Source organism: Amia ocellicauda, chromosome 5 (genome assembly GCF_036373705.1).
Source record: "Amia ocellicauda isolate fAmiCal2 chromosome 5, fAmiCal2.hap1, whole genome shotgun sequence".
Taxonomy (NCBI): Eukaryota; Metazoa; Chordata; class Actinopteri; order Amiiformes; family Amiidae; genus Amia; species Amia ocellicauda.
This window is the reverse complement of record NC_089854.1, coordinates 36,166,025-36,192,301: the sequence shown is the minus strand read 5'-3', so window position 1 is coordinate 36,192,301 and position 26,277 is coordinate 36,166,025. Positions and strand designations below refer to the sequence as shown.

Below are 26,277 nucleotides of genomic sequence, written 5' to 3'. Positions count from 1 at the left end.
TGTTAACCACACAGGGTTAAGAAAATGTACTGCAGTAAAAGTGCGTCATTTTTTACTATAACTCACTGCACCATCTGGTGCCATGTGTGTGGGAGTGTAGAACTGTATGGTAAAAAAAATAAAAAAAATAAGACATGTCTGGCACTATCAAGACTCAAAAATCATTAAAGTTTCCTGTAACTGTTGGTCCACCGTTAGTAAGAACCAAACAAAAACAAAACAGCCCAAAAAACTAAAACAAAGCAAAGCCATCCGGGTGAGAGATCTGGCCCTTTCACTCTCTACAGTAAGCCTGTGTTGAACCTCTAAATCAATCTTAAGAATATTTCTCTTGTGTGTAAGCAGTTACTGTCATTATCCAGTAATGCGGTACATTTCCTGTCAAACAATAGAAAACTGGCAAGCCCTCTTCCGTATGCTCACAGAGCACCTGAGACAAATGATAACATTATTGTGTTTTGTTTGTTTTAATTTAAGAAGTCCTTTTTAATTTCTCAACTGTAACTAATCCCATATCACACAGGAGTGTTTTTCTCCATATAGAACATTCTTAATAGTAAACCACGAACAGTGAATATAACTAATAAACAGTATAATGTGCACAGATTAAAACAATATGAATGCAATGAAATAGTACACTAATGCTTTGAAGATACGATCAATAATGCTGGAGATCTTTTTATTTCTCACTCAAGGTGATCCAAAGCAGTAGGCATTAAAGAGTTGTCCGAGGCTGTTGGGTATACGGCTTTCTGAAACTTTTTGAGACATTGTATACGGGGGTTAGAGAAACATAATCCTCTTGATGTTTCATTCTTCTGGTGGTGGAGAGTTAAGTTTTCGGCATTGAGTCGTAAAACAGACTTAAGCGAAGCTGATTTGGTTTATAAGCAAGACTAAAATAAACCTTCAGCTGACCACCTGGCCTTGAACTTATGTTGGGGGAGAATTCAAGTAGGCCCAGATTTCTCCACTTAGTCCTCAAGGTCCTCAAGGCCATGGGAACAAGGAGAGAAAGAGTGGTTGCATGGTGACCCCCTGCTAAATTAAGAAGGGGGCTATTAAAATCCTTCTGACCTCGTGAAATCAATTCCTACGTGCCCGTTTATGATCACTGGTGTAGCGTAACTGTGGCCTGAAAGTCCTGACACTTTTTAAATTCACATTCCTGTACACTGAAGCCACACTGACCCCTGGTCTGTCCGTACACCTCCACAGTGGACAGAAAAATCTAATTCACGATCTGCAAGATGGAGTAAAAAGAAAAAGAAAGAAAAAAACAAGACAAAAGAAACTCGTCGGTTTGCCCTGTTTCCGAGGTACGTCCTTGCAAGTCCTTTCGCAACTGTCCCTTCGACCAACCTTAATGAGGTCCATACAAAGATTGCATAACCGCTTTTGAGCTGGTCACAGAGAGGATAGTTCAGAGCACCGTGCCAATTATGGACCTCAAAACTGTCAACTCCTGTGGTGGCATTTTTTATTAGAACTGTGTCATGTTTTTAAGTAATTAGTAAATAAACAAAAACACAAACAGGCATGTCTCTTATAAGCCGTGCAGCTACAGATCAAAAGGATACACAACTGACATGTAACTGTCCAGGCCAACAGCAGGCAGTAGGGATAGCTAACTGAATAAATATACAGATAAACCTGGTGCACAGCTGGCTGATTCCTTGGTGATATAACAAAGAACCCCCCCAGGCCTGGCAGGAATTGGTATGTTCAGCGGAAACCCTAGTGTGTTCACATGACAACAATTTTAAAATGCCAACTTGACCCTGTGACAGTAAGGTTGGCAGTTAAACAGGTCTTACACATCTTTAATAACATACATACCATATATATATACACATGTATGTATACCATATATCACAGCTAGATGTATTACACCTCTGTGACTCACACATCTAAACTGAAGCCCAGGGCTCTGAAGGTAAACACCATTTGTTTATAGAACTGCTGATAACAGCTGTGTCTTCCAGCTGTTAATCTGGGCACAAGTGCTCCCTACAACATGATATAATCTCAAATTGCAGAAATACTAATCCTCCTTAAAACAAACATGCAGGAATCTAAACTCAGCTCTCTGCGGTATTATGTTTATTTCTCAATTCACAAATGCCTTTTTTCTCCTGTGCTGTTGCTGAGTTGTTGAGTCAAGTTATGCAGAACAGGATTGTGCGTTTTTGTCTATTGGCCACGGTTCTATCTGTATTCAAATCAGCTTTTATTGTGAGGAAAAGCTTTCAATTCTCCAGGCTTCGCTTGTGTCACGGGCCACATGTGACAAGGCCACGCACCCGGAGGAAGTAAATGTGAAGGATTTTCCAGAGGCACATAACATCGCCAGGTCTGATTAAACAGCTTTCAAAATGTGCAGTCCAGCAAATGGCGGCCCAGTCAGCGTCATTATCAGTGTCATAAGATTAAACCTAGTTTTATCCCTGAAGAAACTGGACTAAAACAATTTCACGTGTTTACCATCCCGCTATAAATAGACCTGAATATACCAAAAACAATTCCCCAACTCAAATTGAATTTAAGACTTTAATCAGTTTATCAGTTCAGAATGCAAGTAAAGGGTTGATTTAAATGTTTTCTCATTATAACGATGATGACATGGTTAAGACAAAGTTCTACAGAAATGAAAAATATATATTCCTCTGTAAAACCCAGCCTCAAATTATCAAGAGTACTGATATCACGCATTTCAAAACCCATTTTCCTTCGTCTACACTACATATTCCAGATTTCCTTTATTTGCTTGGTGAGGCCTTTTGTTTTTCTGCCTTTCATTTCCATTTGCAGACCTTTATCATAAAGAGAGCAGGCCTGTGCCTCTGCACTAGCGATGTCCCAGGAGTGATACTGATCAGTGACAGAGCAGACATACAGTGCCCTGGATCAAATCCCCATCCTGTACACACCAGAGCTGCTTTACGAGAAAGCACTTACACAAACAAGCCCCTGGAGGGAAAAAAAACACTTTCTCACACCCACTAAAAAAAGTCCCAAATATACAATCTGCTCTGTCCTACTTAGCCTGGTCCACGAATTACAAAAAAAATGAAAATGCCAGCTCAGGACGGGTACGTTTCATAGTGTGAGAGTGGCTCTAAGTCCCAAACTACCACTGCTCTCAGATTTCCTTATCTTCCTACTAAGATGTGTGGAAATCTCAAATGCTCACCCAACGGAAAACACCTAAAACAGGCATAGGCATGTGCACGTGTTAGTTTCCATAGGAATTATTCTGCCATGCTGCTTATGCAAATTGTGCTGTAGGTTTCCATTTTGACACATTAATTGATACGGGGGAAGATTTATAAAATATGTATGTGTAAGAAACCCCATCTGTCTTCAGAGCTACAGGGCACTCATCACTACTGAGAGCCCTGCAGCACTTTCACTGTTGCCTGTTTGAACTGCAAGAATGGCATTCACTGAGACTCTCAACACCAGAGTCAAAAGAACAACACCCTGTTGTATAATTTGCTTAAATGCACACTCAGTCGCATATATAAATCCTTTCAATACTGAGACCCACAACAATATTCAGTGCAAATGACAAGGTATAAAAACACTAACCTTGTTGTGTATATATATTTCCCATTGGATAGCCATTTCACCCTTGATAGTGGTTTTGGTAGTTTTTTTTTTAGAACTAAATACATTAATAAAATATACTTTGTTAATGTTGCACAATACAGGATGCCTGCTATTGTAACTCACAACTCTTTGACTTGAAACCATACTGACAGTAAGAAAGTATTTTTCCCCTCCAAGACCCACACTCGCCCAGTCGGAAATAATGCCTAAGAACATGTAACTTGCACGGACACAGGGTACAGTGAAGTTAAAGGGGTCCTCTCTCAGTGCAAGAAGCCCCATTGTCAGCTGGCTCCCACGTCTTGCCATTTACATTTTAACTTTCATTCGATCAACCACAAAAAAGGTTAAAGCAAACAAACTGGATAACTATCAGCTCCTTTGCTCTAATGCTGAACTCCACTTCTCTTCCCTAACTTCCCTAACTAAAGTGCACTGTCTATGGCTAGATTTGCACCCTGGACATTTAGCATTACAAAATGTATAATCATCATTATTCTTCAAAATCAACCTACACATCTTCAGACAAAACTTCAGGCAGAGGACAAGAAAGTCACATCTGTGCTATGGTGTGACAGTCACGAGGCACCACCAGGGTGAACGATTTCACAGCGCCCAAGAGTTAAAGAACAGGAAGGCTGAGAAAAGGCGCAGCAGACAGAAGGGGGCACAGAGGAAAAGGCCGGTGATTCAGGAGCAGCACTCACTCTTGGTGTGGTGGGGATATCCTGTAGGAGTGGGCCCTCCTCCCCAGCGCATTGCTCTTCCTCCTGCGACACAGTTGGACATGTCTCGAAATCCGTGTGTCCTAGATCCTGTAAGTATTGGAACAGCGGAGAATTCTGTTGGAAGGGAGAAAGTGTAACTTAAGACACAAGCCAAACTTTTTTTTTTGTCGTAATTCCTCTTCAGGTTCTGCTTACCATTCCAAATCACCGTGGTTGCCGCCTACATTTAAAGCTTCACAGCGTTTTCGTTACATTTATTTACATGTGCAGTATCAATAAGGTTGTCAGATACTTAGCAGGGGATGTGAACTGTCCACACCACCTTCCATTCCAGAACATTCATTCGGAATGGCCCACCACTGCTTATAGGCATTAGATGACAGAAGCTGCTTGTCAATTTTTTATTTATTTATCATTCATATTAATATTCCGGCCGGCAAATCCTACCAATGTAATCTCTGAGCTCAAATGAGAAAATCCAAATGTGGTCTTGTTAAAAAGACAGAAATCAAAAACCAGAGCGTCCACTTTTTCCGCTGATCATTAGTTCTCAATCTGGGACAGTCAACCTAAGAACTGCTGTAACATAGAGTACAAATCACAGCTACAGCATGCTTCCAAGCACGGGGGAGTCAAGAAGCAGTCCAGTGCATTTCTATAAGAGCATTAGGCCTTATTAATTTATTTTCTGCCCCGGCATCAAAGCAGGAGCTCTAGATGCCAACTGCTGAATCTGATAAGAAACACAAAACAAACAACAAACACAGGCTCTTAACGCACATCAGTCAGCTATCTGCTCTGGGAGCCAAATAAAACAGATGAGAAACAAAGCTGAGTATCTCGATTGGCTGCAGGTAAAGAAGCCCCTGGCCTCTGCTAATCCAGAAATGGCAGCCTGCAGGCAAAGCATGGCAAAGCAACCCACTATGTGACCCCCTCAGGCACAGAACCAGGTATTAGTTACGCTGTTTAATTTTACTCGGCTAAAAAGGGCACCTTCTGCCTGGGTAAGTGGAGGAGTATCTCATATATCGAGCAAAGGCAAGCCTCATCTCATCTCCCTAGGGAGATTCTCCTGTGGCCTGGCTGCTCTGTGACCAGTCATTAAGATGCACCTGTCCTCTTTATCTGACCAGCTTACAATGTGAAAGAACAGCTTGCAGCAAGACACAACTGTACAGATGAGTTTGGCCCAACCCGTGAAGTAACGGGTCAGGCCAAACTCAAAAGCCAGTGGTTGGGTCGGGCCAGTAATATAAACTCAAAAGCACTTGGAATTAGAGACCACATGATACACATGAGTTAAAAAATGTTTATCTGATGTTGGTGGTTTTCCTGAGGGGAAAAAAAACAAATACTGTAAATCCGCTACGGCTCATTCCACACATCAAATAAAAAGTAAACAAGCGTCCATTACGTCTCATTATTGATGAACTAAGAAGTGCATGACAATATTTGAAGTGCCTAAACATTAAAGTAAAACAAAATCTTCTTTTCATCTCCCTGGAATTCAGATAAATCTTGTTTTTGTTTTGTGGAACTTTTTTCATTGGACATGTTTTTTCAAAGCCTTGCTAACCTCCTTTTAAAGACATGGATTCAGCACTTTTACAACACCTCATATGAATTATGAAAATAAAACCTGTGGTTGTGTCACTATCATAACTTAACAACATGGCATGCATTCGCAACACTATAATGTGCAACTCTCAACAAAAACAATATCACACATTACAGCCAAGTGTACATATTTTTACTTACTTACAGCTGCAATTAGAACTCATACTGAGTAAATACTATAACCTATTCAATAATGAAAATGACCAGAAAGCAGTATTTTAAACACTTATTAGCTGACACCTTAAGAGTAGTATTTTTTCATTTTTCAATTTAATGAAACCTCATATTTTGTAAATGTCTTGGCTTACATATAAAGACAAGACTTCAGTAAATAGACTGCACAGTGTAGAAAGACACCCATTTATACTTGAGGCACGAACCCCATTCTAGTCAGTCCTTCATGAAGACTCTGTCCAAGAAACGGGCAGCGATCCTGAAAACTGAGATTGTACAGTACTGTGCAAAAGTTTTAGGCAGGTGTGGAAAAAATGCTGTAAAGCAAGAATGCTTTCAAAAATAGACATGTTAACAGATTATATTTATCAATTAACTAAATGCAAAGTGAGTGAACAGAAGGAAAATCTAAATCAAATCCTTATTTGGTGTGACCACCCTTTTGCCTTCAAAACAGGTTTAGTCCACACAATGTGTACAGGCTGTTGCCTCATGCGCGTAATGGAAATGGTGACACATTAGTTAATTTACATTTAAATCCATTTAAAATCAATAACTGACAAAGGCTATATCCACCTGTGACCCCTATTCATCAAGACCAGACCTGCAATCCACATCTCTGTTAATAGCCCTGCTCAATCAGTTGCATCTGTTTTGCCATCATGTCTGCCTTTGTAGGATTAAGGCAGGACAGCCTGCCAATTACAATTTATCATTTCAGCTTCACAAGATCTGCTCTGATAATCAATATTGTGTGGAGATATTCTGATGCTTTTGCAAAATAAGTCACATTTACATGTTCAATTTAGTTTCAGAAGTGAAAAATATAAATCAAATATCTGGCATAATTTGCATTTATATTTGATCACAAGTCTGGTGAAAGCATGAAGTATTACACCCACTTACATAGTCTTACAGTCCTATATATGGCTCTAGAATAAAGGTGTGGTTGTTTTCTCCCCCAAATTTGGGCTTCTTCATAGACGGCCTGGATTAAATCAAGCCATTCTCAGTTTACAAACCCAGATCTTCATGGCAAGCTTCCAAAGAGAATATAGAAGATGCCTCTAGGTGCCATCAAGTACAGTTTGTACTTCGCAGTTGGTAGGTTAGGCTTAAGATCAAATTTAATCTGGGCCTTTATTTAATATTATACTTCTACACAAGTGTATTGAGCAACATAATTACCTTGGATAATAACACAAAGATTCTTTATTAAGCCCTTCTCACACTAGCACACCAAACCGGGTTCAGACCCTCTTTCTGGCAAAGCGGGTCATGTTTTTCATTGGTGAGAAAGCATGGGCACAGGTACAAAGTGGGTTGACCTTGGTCAAGAGCAACCTGCCTCAAAGTTTAAAGTCAAGTGAAAGACTTCGTGCCCTGTGTACTTCAGTGCCAGTAGATCTGACCAGCTTATTGAAACTGGAGCGTGAGAGGGCAGACCCGACCCGCTTGACACCCCATCGTACCCTGGGGAGGGTCGAGTCAGAAAGAGGATGGCTTTTGGATAATGTGGCAATAGGTGAGAACTTGCTCACACTCAACCACATTACCCTGAGAAACAATTTTTTTTTGGCCAATGTCTCAGTCACCATCTCCAGCTCCTGTTTCACCAAACAAATCTTAGTGTCTTTTCCCACGCTGCTCCATTACATATACAATTCAAGAGCTGTGTCCTGACCCACTTTTCTCTACACCACATGCTTTCATCCTACATCCATTCTCCTGTCTCTCGCCATATCATCTCTGCTCCTCTTCTACAGGACAACTGCTCATCCCATTAAAAAAAAAAAAAATACATATATACCCTTGTGTATATGTAACTACTGGTGTTTGAAAAGCCATGTGGGAAATGATATAATAGTAATATTCCGCCTTGATATCGATTACTATATAAATATAGAGATATGCATAAAGTACTTGCCATAATATCATTATATTTGCAAAGCCGTTGTTTTCTATGCATAGTCTACCTGTTCACCAAAGCTCCTAACGTTACAAACACGCAACAGTCAGTGTCTCCTCCAGAGAATTGGCAGCACAGTGTGTGTGAATTATAGCAATATGGATCCAATGCGTACTTACTGCCAGCGCTGACCTAGTTCAGTGTAAGCCAGCAGACAACCTAGCGAATCGTTTGCGAAGAGAAAATTAAAGTATTTTTGAGCAGTTGAATAGATTCACTACATTGTCAAACAGAAATATCCAGCAAACCGGCCGGACGCATGAGGGTGTTTACCTCACTGCACAGTTGCTCTCGTGGTCGGATTTAATGTTCAATTACATGCAAGACTTATGTGTAATGAGGAAGAAAAAAATGCATTCGTATTTAAAGCAGATCCATGCATTCCTCACAGAGACCGATTTGCATGAATGTAATACACTGCACTGCCAAATTAAACACAATATTGATGGATCAATGCACAAATGCAGAGCCACACTTTATTAAATCAGTCATAAACATTTCCCAATTAGAAGAATGCAATTAGTATGCAAAATGAAAATCCACCACTCAATCAAATACCCCGCGGTTGTACAAGTATCGTAAACGCTGCACGAACCTCGAATACAACCTCTTCATCAAACTCCTCAGTCATTGCTCTCCGCCATAGATAGCTAGTCGTTACGCATTCTGGGATTGTAGTCCAAAAAGTAAACGGGAAATGAAACTCCGTCGTCGCTCCTGGTTGCGCGAAGCCTTGTGCTCATGAAACTACAAATCCCACAAGGCGCAACAACGACTACGCATGCGCAGTTTAAACCTCCCCCCTCCCCTCGCCCCCATTGAGTGGCAGTGTTGAGGCAATCCTCGTGGAAGCGTGACGTCAGTGAGGGGCAATGTACGCTGGCGAGCTTGTGGGTGAAACAGCGCTGCACTCAGGAGTGCATCACACCAGAAAAGTGTCTTATACGGTGAAGGAAGAAAAAAAAAACACTAAATCCGTTTGGATTATTGGGATACTTCTCTGTCGTTGTCACGGATCTGTGCGCTTTGGGAAGAAAGGAAGACGCGATGGTATTCGTGCAGCTGGAAATGAACGTATTCATGGATTAAAGAAGCTGTTTGGGGAATCATGAGCACAGGTTTGTTTCTTGTTAGTTAAACAAAAAGTTTGCTCCGGTGGATTACAAAACCTATTCGCTTTGCAACGCGCATCCAGGTGTGGCTGAATACTTTTCTTGCGTCTAATCGTTTAACATCCAACACATATAGCCCGACAGCACTGAATAATTTAAGTGATTGTCCGTCTTATTAACGCCCCTCAGTTGGTCGATAGGTTAAAGAAATTTGAAAGTGGATGTTGATTAAAATCCGTAATAACGCGTGTTTTCCGTTGTCCGATACTTCCAGACAAATGGACTCGCACGGCCGTGTGTTGGGTTTAAGGATCCGGAGCGAGCGCTGCTCTTGCTTGACTCGAGTTGCCGACCGTGACTGTAAGTGTTAAAACAAAGGCATTTCAGTGCGATTGATGTGGTTCAGCTTCCCAGCATCTATCCCCACACAAAGCACAGGGACGTTTGGCTTCTGTTCAATTGTTCTCGCCTTGTTTGATTAAGAGGGATAAAAAAGTGTGTTGTATTTGAATTGCTGAAGGCAGCCAGTCCGAGCGTGTCCGGACAGAGAAAGCAGATTGGAAACGCACTTCCACAAAGGGATCGCCTTCATCACAGTAACACATTGTCACTTGAGTTTAGATTATATAAAGTGTATAGTCTTGGCGCTCCAACAATCGCCTACAACATTTTCCCGAAATGTATGTATTTATGAAGCGGCTTATTTTCAAGCATAGGACTTACCGGTCCCAGTCTTGGATGTGATGAATCGGAAACACCTTGATTTTTTTTTTTGTGTGTGTGTCAAACTGGCTTTGAAGTTACTGAAAGAATATTGAACAGGCAAAGAAACAAACACCATTGACTGATTTTTGTGTAGCTACTGTTGCGTTTCCATTAAGGAAGCACGTAGGTACAGGATATGCTGAGCTCGCTTACACGGACGATTTTAATGACGGCGTAGATATGGTCAATGGTTACTTATATCCTAAACTAAAACCACACCAACAGCTAGAATCAGTTACGAGCACATGAACTAAACCAGTGCAAAGTCTTGGCGCTGATATTACTGTGAGCCCTGGCAGCCGCAGAGAGAGAGCACAACTTTAAACTGCTGCTGGGTCTCAAATTGAAAATCAAATCAGTCTGAACAATTGAACAACACGGCACTTTCTTTCTGTTTTGCATGCACTGTTCTGGGTGTTGTCAGGTTAACAATACTGTTTTCGGTCTAAAGATGTGCAGGACTGAATATATGCTCTTGAGCAGTAGGGGTCGGGGAATACAGTGTACACCATAATATCTGTATAAAGAACGACGACAATTCTAAACTTGACGATTTACTTACTACATAATGCATCTCCCCTGCAATAAATAGAAGGAGCTTACAACAAAATTCAGTCTGTACTACTATTATATCACTGACGCTACTTTGATGCCAAAAACCCGACCCGCCCAGCACAGGGGCAATGCAGCCCGAGAGACAGGACCCGAGGGCACCAACTCAGCACTTCACATTAGCCGGGAGCTAGTTTTACGATAGGTGTAAGCTGCTGCCTGAGGTGGACAGATAACTCGGGGAAGGGCTTCAGAGACCGACCGGCACAGTGTGCAGTGCATCCGAGACTGCTGAAGTCACCAGAACTAAGCTGCAGAGGTCCGTTGTACTGATCCTGGCCTGCTCCCAGAACGGAGACCCCATTTCCTGTACTGTAACAGATATATTTGCCAACTAACCACTTTTAAAGTAAAAAAAAAAAAAAAAACGAGCATTGTAAGGATGCATTTCAGATGGAAATTCCTAGCATGGTTCTTGTTCTGGCATGCACCTTCCTCCTTTATGATGCCCACAGTAGGATTAAAGGCATACTTCTATTCCTAACCTCTGTCCTTATACAGTATTCCAGAAATGCAGAGCATATTGTGCCTCTTCTCAAAAGACTGCAGAGAAAGACTGGGCTTTGGGTATTCAGTGGGAGCTGACCTACTTTGCAGTGATTCTAGGTACCCTTGCAGTTTCAATTAGAGAGCCATGTGGTCTTGAAAGCTTCTTGTGATATCAAACAAGGGGTTACAGGATGAAGTGCCATAGATCCCCTGCTTGATTCATTATGAAGTTCTTATCCTAGGAACTGAACAGCTATGCACGATCAAAGGTACATGCTGTCCTGTACTACAGAGCTACTGCTTAGAAAAGATTCCCTGTGGAGCTGAGAAAGGAGTGATATCAGTAAATAAAAACGAACATGCTAAGTCGTGTGGCAAGTTGTTTTTACAACTTATCTCCTGTGGTGATTCACCCTTAGATAGCAGATATTAATTACGCTAGCGGGAGCTGTGTGTCGTGTGTCAGGCTCTGAAACACGGTGTTCAGCTGAACCTTAGGCTGCGTTTGTCAGTTGATTTTGTGGTACGTCGGCAAAAGCCATGCAAGTGTCAAGGTCAGTTCCGTGTTTTCTTTTGTGTTTTTTAAAACAAAAGCTGTCACAATGTGATTTCACCTGTTTGTTTATCAGTATGAATGCAGTAGGATGTTTTGCACTAACAAGGAGTATCTTGTTTTGTAACCCCTTCAGCCAGGACATAGTTTTGGAATGTTGTTGTGTGACAGTGTTGCCACTGAATATCATGGAATGGTATTTTAGGCAAGAATGCTCTTTCTTCTTCTTTATTATTTATAAATGAATCTCTTTTCATAATGTATTTCCTCTTTTGGCACAGGTGTGGTGGGGCTTTAATAATCAGTCGCCAGGACACCACATTCTTATAAGCAAGCTGTAGCAGTTTCAAGGTGTTGGAGAACATGACTGTAAAAATGATGCAGTGCGTTATTATATTCTTTACCTAGTGCTTTGCCAGATTTGTAATGGTTCTGAAAACTCCCCTGAGATTCAGACCCACAGAAAGGGACCCTGCATGGCACCTGGTTTAATGCCACCCCAGTGACCTCAGTACATCCAACACATGCCACATTCACTTATCACTCATACACAAGCGATGGGAAATCGTGGTGGCAGCATTTTACTGATGTTCACGTTTAGTCATCTCTTTGAAAGGAGTTTGCTTGCTGTCCACAAATGTTCATAACGAAAACTCGCTGGTGCTTAGAAATCATATATAGAAGCTCTAGGATTTTTCTTTAATTTGGAAGGGTAGGTCAGTGCTAAATAACTTCATCCAGTAAACCAACAGGTCTGGAGACGTGATCTTTGGCATCCTGATGTAAGCCGACATCTGGTCTTTTCCAACTGCATGTTAGCTTAATGTAATCTTCACCTAGGCTGTAGCTCCAGATCATTTAGTTTTTCTCGGAACAGTTGTTTCAGTGTAACATCGCAAGTGCTGCAGAGCTACCCGTTGCATGGTGTCATTGCCCTGGATTAGAAGAAATCCAGACACGAAAGAGTGAGCATCAGTCTAGTTATTTTCATTTAGCATGTATTATCAGAATACTGCCTCTCATTGCAGTGATTAAGGTACACCCTGTTTATTTTGTCAGCAAGACCTTCACTTTACCTCATGGGATGAGGAGAGGAGATGTGTAGCTTGTGTCTCTCAGACATGTTCACTGTTTACCTAAAGGTAGGAACATTTAAATTAACTTACTGAAATACCCCACATGTTCCCTGCAAGGGAAAGAAGATTTGAAAGCTCCATCCCTGGTTTGCTTTCAATGAGTACTGAGTTTAGGCTGCAAATTCATAATCCGTACTGACATTTTTGTTTTAAGGCAGATTAACACTTATACAACCATATGAAAAGCCAGCTATGTTTCAGTGTGAGAGTCAAGTGTCCACATTGTTTCCTAAAGTGTATGAAACATTTTGTTTCTATTATCAAAAAAAGTTTTCGGTTTTGGTAATATACATTTAATGTATTGAACAAAAGTGTCCAATAGCCCTTTTTTGTATGCTATAAATGTGACCTAAGGTGTGTTTGAAAGTGACAATGACTAGTCCACAAAGACCAGTATGTTCCAGTAAATATATGATTTATACTGGCATTAAATTGACTTTATCTAAATGATGGTTCATTTAAAAAATACAATTGCATACAAATATATTGTTCACCAAAATGTCAGCAGAAGACATCTTTAAATTCCTGCAAATCCGCAGTGCTCAGATGTGCCTTTATAGTTCATTCGAGCTGGTGCTCAGTGTAGCTTGATACGTTTCTGTCTTGGAAATTACAATGTAGGAGTGATACTTAGAAGTTGGAATAATAGACACTGGGGGGAAGGGAATTAGATTTAAAGTGTAATTCTAGTTCAATGTTAACCCTCCTGAAAACCTTCTTCATAGGTTTTGATTTAATTCTACAGTGGCAACAAGTAACCAAACGTCTTCCTAGTGAGTGGGACAAAGACAGATTGTGTGGTTGTTTGCCTTATAGTCAACAGGCTGACCTGTGATTTCATATAGAATTTAAATAAAAACGAACAAACAGAACCTGAGCAGCAAAACCATTTTGTACAGATGTAAGGCATTCCATGTGGTTTTGCTGTACAAGGACAAACCACATCATTCTGAGGAGGGCTTCTGTTTCAGAGGCCTCTGCTCTCTGCGTTTTCTACCAGGCCTATTGCTGGCTGCAGTCATGTCAAAGCCTGGCCGTTTGACCTTTCTGTAACCCCCTTAGCTTTTCTCTGTCATAGCCCATCTGTTTCACTGGGACCCTATTGTACACCCCAAAGGCCACCCATCTGTGATCTCTGGAGCTGTCAGAGTCAATGACTAATTAGCCTTCCCAGTGTAATGTGATTCACAGTAATATTACCTTGGAAAAAAAAGTAAACCTTACTGTTACTGACTTAGACAATCACAGTCGGTATGTTTAATGTGACATGGCATTTTCTAAGAACAAATGTATGCGGAAAGCCAATTCGAAAATATCATTTTCCGAAACGGTAGGACATGCCTAGTAGCAGATGATGCAGAAGTTTGGGCCAGTTTACACACATGTAGAACACTGTCCGAACAGGTATTCACAGGACATATGTTTTGTCAGTTTGCACAGAATAATCTGTCAAATGTTGGTGGGCTGTTTTTGTTTTCCAGAAAATTGTACCTTACATACATTTTAGAAAAACATTGCTTATGTTTACTTGCGTTTATTTTTCTTGGTAATGCGATTTCAGAGTTCCATGCTTATGTAAACCCACTAATAAAGATGATGACCATTTTGTATGCAAATCAGAGACTACAGTGCTACTGGAAGCTATCAAGTTTGATTGAGACACTTGCATTCTGGATTGTATTAGAAGTTATAGACCCTGTATTGTATTAAAGATCTTCTTATTTAATTATTTTGAATAGTCCCAGGAGAGTCTGAAGGGTTGGACTCTCCTGCTCATGGGACCGATTTGGACTTCCTCTGTAGTTGGGCCTTGTGTGTCCCATGGAAGGAGAATCTCATGTCTGTCAGAATTGCACACTTGGACTGCGTTTCAGAATAATCATTTGATTTATACTGACCTGTGTTCTTTTGTTCCTCCCTCTAGGTATCAAGAAACCACCAGTGGCGCCCAAACCTAAGCTAGTTCAGACCCAGAAGCCCTCTCCCCCTCCTGTTGCACCCAAACCGGATATTCTTTCCCAATCAGCTCCTGCACCAAAAAAAGCCAAGCCAGCAGTCGCACCTAAACCATGCTTTCCCAAAAGTGTGTTGCTCCACAACTCGAGTCCCCCCAGCTTGAAGAACACATCCCAAACCTTAACCGATGAGAAGGCCGAGCTTTCCGAAAACCTCGGGCTGCTTAATTCTAAGAACGGCCTACAGACGGAGTTCTGTAAGCTCAACTCAAATTACATCATCCCAACATGCACTTGTATCCCAGAGTGTGGTCACACCTGCCAACACACTGGGAACTCCAAAAAAACTGAGATTGTCATTGATCAGCTGGAAAAACTGGAAACCTGGCAGAATGGCAGAGCAGACAGGACAGAGTTTTCTCCTGTTCCCAGAACTAACAATTATCACAAGCACAAACATCAGGAAAGCTCCACTGCCCGGAAGGACAAGGCAGATACCTTTGATCCGGATCAGAAACTGCATTCAACTGGAAGTATTGATACATTTGCCGGGAAATGCTTACTTCCTGAAGGACCACAGGCAATGGCTTACAAGCAAGTGAAAGACCTTCAAGCTAACAGTCAAATAACACTGTCTAGTGTATGTCAGCCTCGAAACATCTCTGCACACTCTGAAAACCCTGTCTGCTCCACAGAGAGTGGATGTGAGCCCAGAGAGGAGACCAGCAGGGACAGTGAACCTTTAATTTGCCCAGCAGCACCGAAGAAACCTCTTCCGGTCCCCATGCCAAGAAAGTCGAGAAAATGTGGACTTGTGAGGCAGGATTGTATTGAAAGCAACCAACTTGAGGTGAAGGACACCACTGAAAGCACAGACCAGGAGACGGATGGGAAATCTGTGAAGAACAGTCCGTTTAAGTCTCCAAAAGTTTGCATCCATACTCAGAGCGTTTCCTATTCCAGAAACCCTGGGGAAAACCAAGCACATGCCGAACTCTCCCATGGAGGAGATTCAGGTAAAAAATCAGAGAAGCCAGATCAAGTGTGTGGAGATGCCTCTGTGGGTGTACTGGAGAACATGTCCCATCTTGCTGATTGTGGAGAGGTGGAAGAGGAGGATGCGATACAGCCCCCTGCAGTGTCTGAAAGTGAGGATGCAGAGAGGACCAGCAGCTTTGTGCATGCCCCTGCTACCAGGAGCCATCTCCGGTTCAGAGCTTCCTGTAACATGCAGCTCACTGTGGCTAACACTCTTGCATTTTCTGAAGAGAAAAGCCACACTACAGACATCAACTCTCAGACTGAAAGGTCACCAAAAGTGGCCCCAAAGAAGCCACAGAGACACAGCTTACCTGCCTCTGGACTTCTGAAGAAAGAGCTTTCAGAGGAGTTGAATGAGAGGAGCCGCTGTGTGGGAGAGGGGGAGTCTGGTCCCACTAACCAAGACTGTCCACAAGAGGAAGAGCAGATTGTTCCTGTTGAGGAGGACTTGAAGCCGGAACCGCCGACGGAGAAGCCTGCATGGAGGCTACATCGCCCCATTATGCCGTTTTTTGGAAAACCTGATTCTTTAAAAACTGCCAGCACCAGGAATGTGCACGCCAAAGTGCTTAGTCTGGGCAAACCCAGAGCCAAGTCCTTCTCATCGGCAGACCTGGAACGCTCAGAGAGCTTGCCCAAGGAAGGGCAGAAGAGAAGTTCTTTCAGGAAGCTTCTAGAAATGAAACTCTCTGTGAGAAAGCTCCCAAGGTTGCTGGCCAAAAGCAGCCAGTCCCTAGACTGCACCACAGTAGCGGCAGATCCTCCTATGGATGAGTACAGAACTGCCGCCCAATACAGCCCCGTGGCAAAGACACGTGGGCAGGTGGCCAATGGCCAGTGTGAGGCTCCAATCACTGTGAATAGCAAATCGGACTTGGTGGATGGACTGAAGGCCTTGTGTTCGCAGAACCTCCTGGAGGGAAGTTTATATCAGGAGTCCCTCCCATTTCCGGACTTGGATGTGGAATATGAGAATGTGCCTCATTACGAGGAAATCCCGGAGTACATGAACTTGCCTTTCCGGAACGCTTCTGGATTACGCCACTCTGTATCACCACCTTTCAGCTGGAACAATTCCTCGAGCGTGGAAGATGCGGAGGCAGACCTGTACGAGGTTCAGGAACCTTATGAGCCCCACCTGAGGTACATCACCCATGATCTGAGTAGCACATATCAGAGGTACTGGCATGCTTGGCTTAATACAACACACAGGGGCTGGTTTCACAGACTCAAATAAGAACTATCCATGGCTACCCAATGCTGTTTTAGGTATATTAGTCCTAGACCAATGGAGGTCTGTGAAACCAGACAATATTGCTAATGTATTGAGATGTTCACTGCGTTTCAGCTTTATTGTGGCTGATTTTGATCAGTTTATTTACGCTTTCAGGTGTTCTTCATTTGTGATGTAGGGCAATGAGATTGACTCTCCTATAGGACATTAAATGCTACCATTCTTCAATCTGAATCTAGTAGTGCTCCATTTCATAATTGGTTGAGTACTAAAATACAAAATGTTCCTGTGTTTGTCTCCTTAACACTAAAGAAGCTTCTGCTGCATTTTGCTCCAGCTATGAACAAAATAAAATTCTTTTAATGTCTATCGGCTAGTTTATCCAGCTTTACTACATTTTCTTTTTCAGAAATTATAAGTTTTTAATCTTTCAATATCACTATCAAATTGGAATAAAATATGTAATGTTTTTCTCAGAATTATAGCTTTTGAATTGCCAGTATCTGGTTTCAGAATATTTGACATATAGAATTTGTTTGCTGCAAAGATTCCAAGTTTGATTTAATTTCATAGACTTGTTCTTAATAGAAGTTACATTTAATATTTATATTTAAAAAAAGCATCTGAAAAAATTGTAAGATTTGTTTTAATCTGGCCCAGTATATCTCAGTGACGAAGAGTATATTTAAGTAAATTGCTGCATTCATCAGTGTAAGCTTAGTCATATCTTGCTTGCTTGTCTCTGAACTTGGCCTTTGAAAGAGTACAGCTCCTAATGAACAAATGGGCGTGGTGTGTACAGCGACCCATTTGAGACGGTGCCTCTCGGGAGCACACCTTGTAGCAGGCCTGTCTCTGACCTGCACTGAACATATGCATAATGTTCTGCAGGCGGCAGTAATAAATGACTTATGGCTTTGTGTACTCTTTGTCCCCCCCAGGGCAGGTTTACAGGAAAGAGGAATCTTGGCGTAGGAGTTTGTTAGTGTTTTGAAGTCAGGTGATAGGAGGAATTTCTAGAATGATCTTATTCACTGTAGTATAATTGGTGAACATTTTGATTTTAAAAGCCACATTACAGATGCATTTTATTTTGTTCCATTGTTTTAGTTCTAGGCTTTAGTACATATTGTGAATATTAATATTATTTAGTAAAACTACTTTATCCAAGGATACAATTAAGCTAAAAGAGAAGCTGAGTGGTCTATAGGTATAATCTGAAGTCTTAAGTGACTGTCATATGCATGCAACAGGTTTTTTTTTGTTTGTTTTTTTGTAGTTTTGTCTTTCAAGACACAAGACTGTGCTACATGTATATCACTATCACCCTTGAAAGAACTCCCCTGTGTACAGTTTTGTAACATGCAATAACTTTTTTTTTTTTTAATATACACGCTTTAGTATCAAAAACATGTGTATGCAGGAAAAAGCCACGTATTCAACTTAAACTTTCCTAACAATATTATCAGACAAGTAGTTGAACACTTCGCTCTGTTTCGACTTTAAATCTCTCCTTTGTTCATATATCTAATGATCACTGCTGAGCAAAACTATTTCACCTTGTTGCCCCATGCAGGCCAGTGCATTTCCTCCTTCTATCTGACTTGGTGTTGTCTCTTGTTCTGTTTTTTGTTCTGTCTTACCTCTTTATCTCTTGTAGTCTGTTATCTTTCTGAAGTGTAGAGTTGCTATGTGGGCCACACTCACGTCACTGTGCCTTGCATTGTCTGTCATTCATTTCTTCTCAATTTATTTTGACAACTGGGGAGACTACATGAGGGATTTTTATTGTGGGGGGCAGTAGAGACCTTTGTGGATTTTGATGTTCAGAAGATGCACAGTTAGGTGGTAATGCATATTCCCAATGAAAAGTAAATTCAGTGCTTTGCCACAAAAAAAAAACTTCCTAATGCTAGCCTTAAAAGGGGGTTAAAGCAAAAGCTCCTCTGGCCTGGATTCATACTGCACTAAAAGTGGGACTCGCTCTGGCCTGCACTGGAATAGTACATTTAGCTGAAAGATCACATTGGGACTGAGGACGATGAAAGAGGCATTCATACAGCTGCTGGGCTGCCTTTTCCTGTGGGTTATTTTCAGTGGAAAGACAGGAAGTGTTGGAGCGGTGAGCTTGACGGGTCGGGGAAATAAGCCTTTGGTGTGATTTTTCGAAGGGGTTTTCCTTCGGCCTGCTCAGTGTCCACCTCTGGAGCTGCTGGAGCTTGTGTGCTGTGACTTATCAGTTTGCAGGTGGGCTGGAAAATAGGCTGCTGTCCAAGAGACCCCTTAAGCAGTACATTGATTGGGTCCCAGTGTTGTCCTATACAATAAAGGTCAACTGTTGCAGCTGAAATTGTTTTAAATGCCCTCATGTGTTGTTAGGAGCGTATAATTAAAGTGTCTGATTCTTCTGTTCAATTCTTAAATCTTGGCAACTTTTGTAAGCTTAACCAATGGCTGCTGCTGTTTATACCTCAAAGGGGTTTAAGAGGTCACACTTAAGTGTTTCAGGAGTTTGGACAACCCCAATAGAAGTGCGTAAAAGGTGAATAGTTTATTTTGGCCTAGACTCTCTTGACTAAGGGAAAAATGACCCGGCCATGAGGACGTGGTCATCAGAACCCACCCACTAGATGGAATTAGACGAGTTGCTGCTGCAAAAGTGGTGTTGGGGGTACAGGAGGGAAGGAGAGCAATGCATGCTGGGAAAGTGTGTGTGTGTTGCCAGATACGTATGCTTGGGAAGGTGGAAGTAGTGCATGAGAGAACTCCTTTACAAGTTGCTTATACGATGGAATTGATAGTATTTTAATATTGTTTTGAGATTGTCACCAGGTCTACTCAGTAAATGGAAGCCTGACTGAGGTTCCTCACAGGGACCTTCAATGGGAAATCCAATTGCTATTTTTACTCTGTAGATCAAAGATGTACTCAGTGCAGTGTGTGGGCTGTGTTAAAACCTAGGTAGCCTAGCTGCAGGGCAACAATCTTTTACTTCCAAGAAATTTCTCAACCGCTCAAAGAATGGGCCAAGTTTTTTTCCTCTCTAATTATTATTCCCAGGTTTGAGTAACAATTGAGTCGTGAGCTGTTTCACAAAAGGGGTTCCAAATTGTTCGTCAGTGCAGGTTATTGAATGGGATGCCAGAGAAGAACACATGCCAAGGACGCGGTTCCTAGCAAAGGCAGTACAGGCACACATGACACATTGAGCCTCAACGTGGTGCTTTTGACTGAAAACCCCCTAAATACCACACGCCTCACTCATCTTACATATCTTAAATTTTAGTACTCATACCGGAAGCTTGTTTCATCAGAGCTGTCCAGTATGTTAATTAAAACCAAAACAAGAACAACAACAAAAATGTAATTATGAAAAATATTTGAGATCTGGGCTTCTGCCTTGAGACGCTTCTTGTTAGCAGATGCCTCTCCGGCATGTCGGGAAGGCACACTACAGGCACCCGTGAAAAGGCACTGTATCTTTAAGCATTTCCTCATATTAAGTTTGCCTGCAGCTCATGCCATGTGGAGCTCTACATGCCTCATGTCTATCAGATGGGCCCTAGTTTCCATGAAGGTGGTGCTGACGGGTAGGCCTAATCTTTTGTGCTTTCAAGAAGGCGGTGTCTGCACTTCCAGTAGCCTCCAGACAGATCTAAGACCTGCCTCCTTGGTGTGCCTGTGTCAGACTGCATGGAATCAACCCTGGCTGCCTCCCAAGCCCATTATCAACTTTTATACTCAAGTCTTGTACCTGCACGTGTACATACAAACACACACTACACTTTAGCTAACTACTTTCTTTTCAAGTTCGGGCGGGTAAGTTCCTTTTAGATCTGAAAACCAAATCCCATTATCGATTCATCAGACGTTTTGATATGTAACATCTGACGTGTGTGACAATAGTTAGCATTACATACGCCAAACTGTTGGTTCATCAATAACACTCACAATTGCTGCCACTGTTATTTTCAACCTCCAACCCGGTCCATTTCTCGTTACGGTCACAAGTTTTTGGTCTTAACCTTTGTGTTGTGGTCGCAAAAATGCGCCCCTATTCTGATTGGTTACGTCAGTTAGCTTACGCAATGCAACTGACAGAGGTGTGTTTTGCATATGGTGAATCTAGCCTTTGCAAATTATTGAATAATATTTCAGATGCACTTGGAATATTTTTTAACCTTTCATTTGATTTAAAATTCAAATGTAAGTGCTTTTATGTTAGGACATGTATGTAAATACCAACAGAAATGCAAAATAGTGAATTTTTCATAGCATTAAAATGCCAATGGGCCTGACTTTGGCCCTGTCTAGCCAGAAGTAATTGCAGGAAACCTGGGGAAGCTTACAGAGGAGCTTTGCGTTTGTAAAGATCTGTGGACGGTTTAAGCAGACTGCCGTGGGACGTGGTTTCCTTGGTTCAGTTTTGCATCTTCTGTTTAAAATGTCAAATCTTTTTTTTTCAGCCAGGGTTTCCTGTTGACCGCTGATATATAATAAACCTTGATTCATGTAACTTGAGATGAGACTGTGATTCTGTTCATACACACTTTTAATTGTTCTGCTCGGTGAACACAGACAAGCTACTAATAAACATACTTCACAGGTGCTCATAACTTCAGGTGTGTGATGTATACATTACCTTATATATACCTTTTTTTTTTAACAAAGTACAAGAACCACATCAGTCAAAACGCAGGAAGCTAGACTAAAATATTAATAGGTGTACTTGGTACTGATTCAGATCAGAAAAACACGGAATATAATTTTTAAATTTATTTGCATACACTATTGTATTGTTTGAGCCATTCCAGTCTTTAGTTAGCCAATTGTACATCTGCTGTCGGTCACTTAACAAAACAGGAAGTGAAGAAGAAAGGTCTGGATCCACGGTAGCAGACATTTGTGAAACGGCTATCTGTCTGTTGCAAAATAGTGCAAAACTAAGTGCATGAATGTGCACTGCAGAAACACTTTCAGAATATGGTTAACGTCTAGGTGTAGTTCAGTTTATTGCATGCTAGTACATAATTGCAGTTTTCGTGTTAAAAATCAAAAAGTAATATTAATTTTAAAACAGTTGGAATAAACTTTCAGCTCTAACAGTGTTGTGGAGGGTGGATGTGCGGGGCTGTGACTTTCTCTCCCTCTGCGGTGTGGCTCTGTGACTGCGCCAGCTCGTTTCCTCGGGGAAGTGAGTGACCAGGCTTTCCTGTTTTTCTTTCAGGCCCACGCTGGACGGGGACCCCAGGCTGGAGAATGACCACTCGGAGGAAGAGGAAATGGCAAACAGCTCTGATGAAGATGACAACAGCTCGGCCTCCAGCAAAGGAGAGCTGGATGCGTCAGGAGATAGACAGGTGCTTGCCTATTGGCACTCTTAAACTTTCCTTCTTTTGGCTCTGAATCTGGGGGAGGGAATCATTTGGAGGAGGTGGAAATCCTGGTGAATTATATTATAGTGCCATAAATAGCTATCGAGAGCTTTTTATTTTATTCTTTGATTCGTCTGACTTCCTCATGCGCTAAGCATCTCCTTTGCAGCTTCCTTTTTTTAATCCTTAAACTGGCTGACCTCATATTCAGGGGTCGCATGCACAAATGAGAGCTGACGGACAGTTTTCATGGTGTGGTGGCAGGGTCTTCTGGTTCTCCTTCCAGCTGCAGCTCTTGGTTAATTAAAACCTGGTTATTTGATCAATTCAGCATCTACAATGTTCTTTTAAAAGGTCTAAAGAAGGGATTAAACAATGTGAAGGGAGACTTTTAGTGATGAGATGGTAAGTCAGTGGCTTACTGGTTGTGGTCATTAGCTGGAATTGTCTGGCTTCCAAATCAACCAGTAACTAACTAGCATACAGTTCTTCTGCTGGAATTGAGTTTCTGGACCACTGAGTGAGAAACTGGGCATCATCCAAGAAAAGATACTCCTTATTTTTGGGTCACTGCCCCCTCATTAGATTGGTGGGACCCCAGTGCAAATAATTGTTCTTTGGTAATACAAGTGATCTTGTTCTTAGCAGAACAAGCCCTTCTAATTTTCTTTTTAGGTTCATGACTGTAACTCATTGTAAAGGACAAACTTGTTTTTTTGTTTTTTTATATAGAATATATAGCTGTGTATCTTTCCAATTTTACATTTGAATAAGTGAATGGATTATGGCTTCTTACATGTCTAAAAGTGACTGAGAAGGCAGTAGAAACATGATGAATAGGCCTCTTGTGTTTTCTTTGGTTGTTATTTTCTCCCTCCTTCAGTTTGTCAGCTTGAGATCCCATTGCTGGCACCAGATAGTGCCTGTGAATGCGCCAGAGAATTGTGTCATGAAGCTCTTGTGTCAAAGCTTTTTTTTGGAGATCGACAATGCTGGCATTGTAATGACTGGATAACGATAGGATTGCCTCTTCATTTTTTGGCTTTTCTGTTCCACGAAAGATGATCCAAACAGACGTCTTATAATTGGAGTATTTCAGATGTGTATCCTGGATGGTCTTTTTCTTTTTACTTTTTGAGAAATTACTAAATATTGCATGTGGCTGGTATTTACTTTCCTGATGGGGCCTAGTTGGAGACGTGCAATATTGAGAGAGGAGAAAGGAAAGAATACACAGAGTTCAGTTCAGGTGCCCGCTCCCCAAGGGCCAGATAGATAAGTGCAGCACCTTCTGAATACCAGAGCCACACAGCCAATGAAACATTTTATAATCATATTTTATATAATGATAATGAATAACATACACTTTTAAGATGGTAGTAATGGATTACCTAATTTAAGGCACAGTGGTGCTCATATTCACAGATTGTCACATAGTGAAGACTATTACCGAAAATGCATTTCAGTTCAGCATTAAGAAGGTGATTCTCTGCCTTCTGAAGATTGTTTAACCAAATGCTCCTCCTGTGCAAATGTGTAAACGAGGTGCTTTTTATTTTTTGTTCTTGGGTCCATATTATTGTCCACTGTCACTTTAAGTAACTCCTGTTGTTCCTGACGCACACAAAGTGGGGAGGTGCCATGTAAAACTTTATTAATTTATGTTGACAATTTAATTTGAGGTTTTATTGTTTGTTTTTGAAAAGTTTTATGAATATGGGCATTAGTCGTAGTTGAAGCTTAAGATCTCTCTAGTCAAATTGTTTAATTTGAAAGGAGTTCTTCCTCTTGGTATAGCATTTTGTCATCTAACCAAGTAAGAAAAATTACCATGAGCAATACTCTGAGCTGAAGGATAACCGGAGAAATGTGATACACAGTAGGCATGTTAAAGAAATAAGAAATGCTGTGACAGAAAATCACAAGAGACATGAGCTCACTCGACAGCTCGCTGGACGGCTGAACGAGACTCTTCAACCCTTTAGACCTGGGGCTCAGCTGCCTCCTGTCAATCTGCCTCTGGGATTGAAAGGTTGTGTTGGGCCATGGGGTGCCCATGCAGACAGCCAGGTCACCGTTTCATTGTCTTTCTACGTTGCAGCACGAGCTGGGAGCCAAGAGGACAAAGGTGGTCCACATCGCCAGGGAGATCATGAGCTCTGAGAAAGTGTGAGTGTGGGCTGATTTAAGACAGGCCAGGCAGTGGCTATGTATCACTTCATAACCTATATCTTGGTCAAACCCAACCCCTGATCTGTTTTTCTCTCAAACAGATTTGTGGATGTGCTGAAGCTCCTTCATATTGTAAGTACCCTTTTTGTATTTGTATACCCTGTGTGTGCAAGTTAATTCGACCAGGCCCGTCTCCTAGCTATTCCACAGCAGAGAATAGGCTGTGCATATGCTGAGGTAGGAAGAAAAATGCAAATGATAGAGACGTTAGTATCCTCATGTTTCCCCTCATAAAATTGTCCTAGTTACTCCTATTAAACATTGGTGCAGAAGTACAAGATGTTCGTCTTTTGTTTGGGCATAGATAGTGAAGTAGGAAAGATGTGTGCGTTCCTAATGCACTGTGGCAAAATAGTCCTGCAAGGTCAATATCTGTGTAGCTCCTGGAGTGATTCACGAGAAAATGAAAGTAGAAGAATCGCTTGCGGATGAAAAGTTAGGACTCCACCTGGACACGCATAGTTTCAGTTATAGTGCAGTTCCTTGCCTTTTATGGGGGGGCACTCAAAACGATAACATGACCAGGAGCCACAGAGCTATGAAGGATCCTGCTGTGAGTGGTGTGGATGTCTTCACTCCAGAGACCTGACAGGTGTGGCGAAATTATAATGAGTTTCAGCTTCATGACAGATGTGTGGGAGGAGTCTTCAGTCGGTGCTTTTCTGTTGTGTTGTTGTATCATTATTTTATTATTTAAAGTTCACTTTGAGGAGAGGGGTGTTAAGAACCACCACAACTTTTTACTTCGCCCCAAATGTCCAAGTTAATTAACACGGGCTACAGTTATAAATAACAATAAATAAAGATTGCTCTGTGGTGCTGCTCAGTGGAGTTTTCGTGAACCATATCTACAGTCCCGTGGGACGCTCTGTGCGCAGCTTTGTTCTATTTGTGGCGTGTGAATTCAAATGAGTGGCTTGCAGTCAAGCATTCAAACCCAAGGTGAACCTGATAAATCTGCATTCCTCAGCTGCAGCAGGGGAAATCCAAAATACTAAGCCCCTAATTTAGTAATTAAAAAAAAAACTTTGCTGGCTTGTGCATCAGCAGCTCACAAGCCACCTGTTGCTGGCTTTCATGCTCGGGCTACAAGACTCAAACCGAAATATTTACAGACTTGCAAATAAACTCTGTAGTGGGCACCTTAAGCGAGACATGAACATTGCATTCTTCATGGGGAGCACATGTAGGCAGCTGCTCAGCATGCTGTTGGTGCTTGGTTGAAGTGGCAAAGCACTTCGGCTTGTATGTACCTCCACTGAAGTCTGACGTCTTTCAGCTGGGTGTAAAATGTTGATATTGAAAGTGTTAACTTGTTTAATGCCAGCTGCTTCCTCACTGCAGTGTAGATGTTAGCGAGCTGAAGAAACTGCATGATAGTGCAGAGGGGGAATTATCCGGACACCCGTTTCCCTGCTTGCTCAATATTTGTGCTGAGTGGAACGTAAATAATAATTACACACAGGAAGGCTGCTCTGCTTAATTATACTTTAAGAGACTCAAGACTGCACTCATGCTGATTGTTTTGTTATCCTTTTCATATACCTAATGCTATTTTGGAGTCTTCAGTGATAGTGTATCGCTGTGATTGCATTTTTTTTTTTCTTGTCTATTCTCTTTGCCCTTCAGTAACTCAACTCCCTTCATATACTCTAGTGAACAGCTGGGAG

General features: G+C 41.6%; 2 protein-coding genes across 4 annotated transcripts in view; one reads left to right on the top strand and one right to left on the bottom strand.

Moving 5' to 3' along the window:
• Nucleotides 1-8,801, bottom strand: part of vezt (vezatin, adherens junctions transmembrane protein) — a 29,178-nt gene extending 20,377 nt beyond the window's left edge. Inside the window, exons 1-2 of the mRNA XM_066705001.1 lie at nucleotides 8,699-8,801; nucleotides 4,320-4,454 (exon numbers count right to left, since the gene is read on the bottom strand). Coding sequence (XP_066561098.1) covers nucleotides 4,320-4,454; nucleotides 8,699-8,734 — 171 coding nt within the window. The 5' untranslated portion in view covers nucleotides 8,735-8,801. The remainder of the gene's footprint in view (nucleotides 1-4,319; nucleotides 4,455-8,698) is intronic.
• Nucleotides 8,802-8,953: 152 nt separating this feature from the next.
• The window catches only part of fgd6 (FYVE, RhoGEF and PH domain containing 6), a 31,694-nt gene continuing 14,370 nt past the window's right edge, over nucleotides 8,954-26,277 (top strand). The window contains exons 1-5 of one of the 3 annotated variants that reach the window (XM_066704997.1): nucleotides 8,954-9,221; nucleotides 14,695-16,945; nucleotides 22,228-22,360; nucleotides 24,477-24,544; nucleotides 24,649-24,679. In XM_066704997.1, the coding sequence (XP_066561094.1) occupies nucleotides 9,212-9,221; nucleotides 14,695-16,945; nucleotides 22,228-22,360; nucleotides 24,477-24,544; nucleotides 24,649-24,679 (2,493 nt within the window). In that variant the 5' untranslated portion in view covers nucleotides 8,954-9,211. The remainder of the gene's footprint in view (nucleotides 9,222-14,694; nucleotides 16,946-22,227; nucleotides 22,361-24,476; nucleotides 24,545-24,648; nucleotides 24,680-26,277) is intronic. The other 2 variants (XM_066704998.1, XM_066704995.1) reach the window with 2 other exon arrangements.